The 7,829-nt window shown below is 35.9% G+C and overlaps 1 protein-coding gene across 1 annotated transcript in view; it reads right to left on the bottom strand.

The window, feature by feature from the left end:
- Positions 1-1,697: 1,697 nt before the first annotated feature.
- LOC131046810 (protein KINESIN LIGHT CHAIN-RELATED 1) overlaps positions 1,698-7,829 on the bottom strand; it is a 37,104-nt gene continuing 30,972 nt past the window's right edge. The window contains exon 2 of the mRNA XM_057980598.2: positions 1,698-3,039. Within this exon, the coding sequence (XP_057836581.2) occupies positions 2,094-3,039 (946 nt within the window). The 3' untranslated portion in view covers positions 1,698-2,093. The remainder of the gene's footprint in view (positions 3,040-7,829) is intronic.

Genomic DNA, 7,829 nt, shown 5'->3' with positions numbered 1-7,829 from the left:
TGAAATTTGCTCTGAAGGGAACATATTTTTTCCCTTTGCAAAGTCACTTTTGCACCATTACAATAATGTATTCAAGAACCAAAGCAAAAGTGGCTCTGTAATTGATCATTGCAAAGCTCAAAAATGCAGTGCATACTTATCAGTGGCTTCAGCGAACTCTTGTTAATCAATTTTGACTCACTAAAAGAAATACACAACATTAGATGCACAATATATGTGTTGTACATGTGCATCTTTCGGAATGTTTGACTAGTACCTAAGGATTTTGTTTCCTTAATGAGTTTCTTTATGATTGGATCACATTGGAGAAACTACACAGTGAAATTCAATCTTCAGGAGAGACACAACTGTGTGGCCAGCAAAGAAATTTTGCTTCACAAGTCATATATCTATAATTAACTAAGTTACCGGTTCGGGGTCAGGATCAGGTTTGAGGACGTGAACCCAGTTTGTGGGTTCGGGCAAAAAAAAATTGGCCTTTAGAGTTTGTCCGCGCGTGTGTGTGTGTGCCTGCGTGTGCATGCCTGTGTGTTAGTGTTATATGCAAAAATTTAAAGAAATATACAAAATTACAAATCTTTTTTTGCTGTGGATTTCATTGACTGGGTCCCACAATATGCAGAGTCATTTTATACAACACCATATATAGGTTGCACAATTTTTTTCGGTAAGGTTCAATTTTTTATTTGAAATAGTTTTGAGGAAAATCTCAAAGATGTTTTAGTGTCACAGTTACCAGATACACCACCCCCCTCCATTGGTACGCATGCTAGCATCTGTGTCGTATCTGGGTGAAAATTATACCCTACCCTAGGCTAGGAACTTGTCCATTGTTTGGAAATTGATTCTGTCTTCAGACCTTGCTCAAGTCATGAATGATTTTGCAGGGTTTATTTGTTTTATCATTGCATTGTTCAGTTCCCCTGTGCAAATGTCAATTGGGTTCGTGCCTGGGTTCGTCTGGGTGTAGCCAGGGTTAACCCCAAGGCCCATGGGGTGAACCCTGGTCACACCCAAAGCGAACCAGGACCCACGTGTACACAGTCCAGGCTAGAGCCTTCGGACAGGCAAACCTGGTATCACAGATAATTAATAGACACAAATATCTTCGTTGTCAGACGTAGAAGCAAATGCACTTGAAATGAAATTTTCAGAATAGATGAGTACAATGAAAGCCAGATCCAAAGATTCAGCCTTTCAAATATTCCTACTTTTGTGTTTGCAACTGTATCAATCTTCACTACATTCACTGGTTAGTTATTAATAATAAATATAATGTTTAAAAACCATTCTATATTGTTTTGATCTCTCCAATAGATGAATAGCAAGAAAAGCCAAAATTAGGAATACGTTTTCTAGACCTTAGACAAAATAGTCCTTCCGTTGCAGTGCATCTATGTCATGGATATCCAAGAATCAGATGGTGCCCCGACCACAAATCCAAGCCACACACCACCACATTGAAAATTGTGTTTTCAAAATAATCTAGACGCAAATTCTCTAGTCATGGTGCAATGAGAATGATGCATCTTAGAAGATGATTTCCAAAAGATCAGCACACATAGTTCACAGTTCACACTAAATAAGTTTAACAAAATTTCTCCTTATCGAAGATTAACCCTGCCTTGTACTCAAACCTGCAGTAAAACTCAATCAACATGTTGCTTCTAGTACCTACTTACAATGGGACAAACATGAAGCCAACGTACTGGTCCTTGCCTATTAATTACGTAACACCTTTACAAATACATGGAAGAATGTCACTTGACACATCTTCCAACTGGGGAAGGGAACAGTACACACCTCCACCAAACTGAGAAAGGAATCACTTGACCCCTCCACCAAGTGGAAAAGGAATGGTGAAAATTACCTAACTTTACTAACTGTGATTGGTTCAGACCTTAGAAGTTACAAAATTTCTACATTCACTGCCATGGCATCAATAAAACTCTTACCATTTCAAAACAAATATTAGCTTGATACAGAAATGCCACACACAAAACTAATTTTCAAATCAGCATTCAACTCTTGGTGATTGGGACACCAGTATCTTCATCCATTGCCCCTTACATTTTCTTGGTTAAATTAATGTTTCATTTTCTGCTAACAGTATCAGAGTCTTGAATTTCATTTTTACTTGCATTTTTCTGAGTTAAATTATTCAGGAGTTTTCGTCTAATGCTATCAGCATTCTCAATTTCATTCTTTCTTGAATTTTTCTTGGCTAATAGTTTTCCACGAATACTACCAGTTTTCTCAATTTCCATCTTGCTAATCTTCTCAGTTGATCGTTTTCCACTGATATCATGATCTGGCATATCAGTCCTGATTGAACTTCCAACACGTTTTCTAGCCTGTCTTCTTAGCTCTGCTACAAGACCTTGAAATTCTTTCAGCTCGTTGACAGAAAGAGGAACATGGTCTCTCAATGCCTCTTTACTGAATGCTTTCTCACATTTTTCATTCTTTCTCACATTTTTCTCAGTTGAATGCTTTCCAATAACATTATAATCTGGTATATCATTCTTGAGCAGGTTTCCTGCGGGATTTTGAGCTGGACTTTCAAGATCTATTAACTCTGCTAGAAGGCCTTGCAATTCTTTAAACTCATTCATGCTAAAAGAACCATGGTCTTTCAATGCCTCAGTAATTTTATGATCTGGTGTATCATTCTTAATTGACTTTCCTGCAGGTTTTTGATCCCAGCCTTCTAGCTCTGCCAGTTCTGCTAGAAGGCCTTGCAATTCTTTCAGCTCATTGAGGGAAATAGGGCTATGGTCCTCCAAATCCTCACTGGACTCAATTTCATCCTCACTGGTCTCAATTTCATCCTCACTCACATCTGACTCGGATGATTGGTTTCCAGTAACATTGTGATCTGGTATTTCATTCTTGAGTGGCTTCCCCAGGGGTTCTTCAGTCTGTCTTTCCAGGTCTGCTAGACGCCGTTGTGCTTGTTTCAACTTACTTTTGGCACTAGGACCATGATTTTCCAATGCATCAATCACCATTTGCTGGAAATCAATAGCAAGGCTGTAGCTGTAACATAATCAAAAAGCGTATGTCAGTTCATATGCAAAGTAAAGCATACTGTTCATCTAATACCAACAGCTTAAGCACAAACAAAAAGACCGAAACAACATTCAGAAGACAAGTTCGAAAAAATCTCAAACTTGTTGGATAAAATTATACTGAGCTTTGTGAATAGTATTATTTAGTAAAATAAAAAACGGCTCAGACAACATGCAACAGAATTAACCCCTTCTAAAATATAGAATAAGCAACATACCAATTACTGTGCTAGCTTCAACAATTATGTCTCATACTATGTACTTTATCAATCTTTTAATCGACTTTTCTACTTTGTGGGAGGAAATGCGTTATGTTGCAAGCTCCATGAAGTACATGGTAACAACAATCATGATGCCAATATCCATAGAATTATGTATTCATGTACTGTTAAATACAAATGATGTGACATATTAAGCAAGATAATTGTGTAAATGGGGCATGGCAAGTGGTTCTGTCAATAATCATTCTTTGTCTTTTGTGTAGAGAACTTCCAAACTATATGGAGGCCCCAATTCATTTACCTCTTTATTGTGGAAGCTTGCAATATGGAGCATAATATATAAACTATCCAGAATACATCCCAATGCCAGCATCACCTACATCCACTTCAGTTATTGCTTATTCATGTAGATGTGTGTTAATAATAAATATAATATACATTACTCATCCTATGTGATGGTGTCACTGTCACTAGCGTTGCGATTGCATGTATCTTCTGTGAAGTAACATATGATTGCCGGTTTTCCCTTCACTAGAAAGATCCACTTAGTGGACCTGGGAACCACAACACTGTAGAGAAAGATAATAGTTCTGAAGAGAAAATTGTATGAAAAGTTAAAACCCAAACCTAATTGAATAGAAACATAATCTCTTGTACATTCTCAATCACATATGCATAACCTGACAGCCTCTCAAAAAGATGCTCTGAAAATACCGACTTTAGCAAAATTATCAATCATGGTAGTATGTTTTGTTGAAACAATTTAATTTTTTTACAAGAAAATGTCATAATATACAGATTGGTCCTGCTACGGCTAAAATATAGAATGTATTTAACTAGTTCTAAACAATGATGATAGTAAAATCAGCTCCAAAACAAAGATAAAAAATACTTACACCATCGATGGATGCATCAGCATCAAGAACTCAGAGAGATTCTACCTTTCTCATTTCAAAAAAGTAGTAGTGACCATGTGCTTTACAGAAGGCCTGATAAGCATATAAAATATCATCAATAGAACATAACCAATGTATCAATTATGATGATTAGACTTCTGCTCTGTCATTCTACGTGGTGCCTCAAAGTATTCCAATTTCATTTTCTTTGTCAATCATGTACTAAAGCATCTAGTATCAGAAATTGAAAACCAACATCTCTTGTTGAATAGCACTCCTAAATGCAGAAAAGTCCCTTCCAATGTTGGATTATATGCTAGTGTTTACAGGAAGCCAGGGGCTAACAGATTTGGCTACCATTCTTCCTTCACAGCTTCTACAAAATTCAAAAGGTTTTCTTCTATCTCGTGCTAGCTTACAGACCAGGTGAGCTCCAAACTGCAGCTTAACGTCTTCAACACCAAGTAAAAAATCCAGAAGCAGAATAGATTTTTCCCAATCTACAAATGTTCCCAAATATTGACCAGATTTCATAAGCTTCACAGCAATATGGTAAGGGCTTGTGCTTTGATTAATTAGTATTCTATGAATTTTAGGCCTCTTTCAAATATCATGCATCCTGATGTAGGAGCATCCCAACCAACCAGCAATACTGTGTCAACCAAAAGTGTTGTACTTTCTTTTCTTTGTTTTGCTCTGTTTTGTAGGTTCTCACAGTGTGTCTTGAGTTAGTTTTTGCACTTTTAATTGTAAGGTTCTGAGAGTCTGTAAATGCTTATGCAGTAGCTTAAAGGGATTCTACCATGGCATCTAGCAGCACTTATTCATAAAGGTTCTCCCAGTGCAGTCTCCTAAAACGATAGTTTGTGCTATGCAGTGACTGTTAGATCATGATACATCTTCTGTGACTGACACAGACTTCCCTTATCATCAGAATACTGACCAATCTTTTGGATTCATGTTGTATGTATGGCGGAGCATCATATGGACAGTAACTTGTTTGCTCTTAAGTTCTGATTTTCAAACCCAAACCTTTGCAGCTTAACTTCACACTATGGCATGGGCCCTTGATAACTAAAGCCTTGGATCTCAGTAGGCGCTCTAGCATGTCCCAAAGAATCCAAGTTTGTTTTGGTCCCCATAGAATGGATAAGTACAAATCTGGAATGATGAACCAAATGAAGAGAGTTGCCCTAATCCTGAGAGATCATAACAAGTTCTTATTGAGGGACCAAGATATGTATAACTACACATTCTTGGGATTCACAGTAACAATCTCTCACTCCTGGAACAGCAATATCTATCGCAAATTGTAAGATCGTTGCGATCTCTGCTATTTCTGATGTACGGCCTTCTGCCAAGTTGTAGCCTGTGTGCCATGTTGTAAACATTCATATTTGATGATAAAAAAGACCTTTGTTGTTTAAATTGCCTCTATTTGCAGCTGGGCTTGACTATCCTTTATTTGACTCTCTGACCTGGCACTGCATCATATTTATTTCCTTGTGGTTTCAACAGGTCTCCAAGATTGCCACATCTCAATGATAGAGTGTTGTAGCAAATTCAGCTAGGAGTTTTGAAAGAGTGATATTAGTATCAGACAGAACAACTTGCGAAACAATGTTTGACCATATAGGAGGGATAGCAGAGAAAGAAAATCAATGTGATACACAATTTGGATTAGAAACCTAAAGAGAATTATATTTGGTAGAATGGAAAATTGCACATATCAAATCTTAGAACATAAAAGAAATCATATCACAAAGAGAGAAGGTACTTGGGAACAGAAAAGGATTAACAAATGGAAAACCAACAAATGTTGAGACATTTTTGTAAATAAATACTCCTAATCATGAAATGACTCCATTGTTTTCCAGAAGGTCAATTACCTTTACTGTAGACTTTTGGGCATGCACAAAAGTAATCCTGAATCTAATTGTATATATAAAAAAGAAGAAATCACCAAAAACACACAAATAGTTGCCAAAATCACAAGACGCCACTACTGCCAATTTTTGCCCCAACAGAATCACTTTTTTTTGTGTTCAACATTTGTTGACTCTGGTGACTGCTCTACATGTGTTAACCTTGCATCTAAAATGTGTTGAAGTCGTGCATTACAATTTTCAATAATTTTCAAAAGAAATTCTTTGCATGCAAGGTTTCCAATATCATTTTTTATTTAGTGCAACAGACACCCATTATAGAATGTACACCGTAAATTATAAATTTATAAGTGTTTTAAAAAAATTCCAAATTTTTTTATCTTTTTGTAAATTATAAATATTTATATATTTTTAGTATTTACAAATTATGCATATTTTTTATGTTATATATATATATATAAAAAAATATATACAAACCCAAAATCATACCTAAGGCCCCAAACCCATACCCGTTGCCATACTTGCACTAGCAACTTTTTCTTTGTTGTTTGTTTTTAGTCGTTTTACCTTGTTTGGAAACAACTACTGGGATTTGTTGATATTCATTTTTTAGATTAATTGTTAACTACATGAAATTTAGGCTAATTGCCACTGAATAAATTTCGTGCGAAGTATAATCATGGGATTTATATTTATTTGTTTCTAATATTATAAGTGAAAGCCGTATTGCCTTTACTATATTAATATTATATAAGTATTAGTAAAAAAAAAAGAAATAAAAACTCACAACAGTCAAATCTAAAAGTGTGAAAGTCGAGCATTTTTTGAAAGGTTTGGAGAAGTCTTGATACTTGGTTAAAAGTGATCAAATTATGAAAAATGGCTAACCCTCGACCCCATTGGAGGCATTGCCCCTCGGCCATGCTAGGGGGTACCACCCTAGATCTCTACTCTCATTTTTATTTTCTCTCTATATCTCTATGTTATTTAGTAGTTTTTCTCTTTTTTATGGTTTTTTAATAATCTAATTCCCCCACCTTTTTTATTTTTTGGAGAAAAAAATCTTTTATTTTCAGTTTGTCAATTTTTCCCCAAAAGATTTTTGCTGCTATGATATGTACCACTAAGGCTAACAACCTAAAGGAAAACCAACAATATTTTTTAATGACTCATTTTCATAGATTGGTGAAATAGTAAACATAGAATATATCACCATCCTAGGTGAATTGACTTTCAAAACCCTTAAAAGGGCTAAAATACCAAACCCAATAAACCTAATATTCTCCAAAGAATAAACAACCATCAAAAAAGTACCACAATTGCATTGGGTACATGATTGTACTACAATAGATACATCAATATTGTAGGCACTCTCAATTTGACTTCTGATTCAGTTTCACAAGCATAAGTTGTGCAACCATTCAAGATTCCAAGCTCTTCAACATATGGTAAAGTGATTGACAGCATGGGGCGGGATCTTCCAAAGTTACACCAAACCCAATCATAGAACCACAAACACATATCACAGTGGAAACAATGAAGCTAATACACTGCAAAGATCAAGCATATAAAATCAACATATATGAATCCAAAGCACATAATCCATACATACACCTCAATGGCAATACAAAAAACTCTGTAGGCAAGCTCAACTAAGCAATAGGATGAAGCACAAACACTTGGGGTCTTACATCACCAAGCGTAGGCAAGAGTTAACACAGGCGGTCATTACAAAGAACATTTACAAGGCAGAAT

Source organism: Cryptomeria japonica, chromosome 8 (genome assembly GCF_030272615.1).
Source record: "Cryptomeria japonica chromosome 8, Sugi_1.0, whole genome shotgun sequence".
Classification (NCBI taxonomy): domain Eukaryota; kingdom Viridiplantae; phylum Streptophyta; class Pinopsida; order Cupressales; family Cupressaceae; genus Cryptomeria; species Cryptomeria japonica.
The sequence above is the reverse complement of the archived record's forward strand: the minus strand, read 5'-3'. Positions and strand labels throughout refer to the sequence as shown.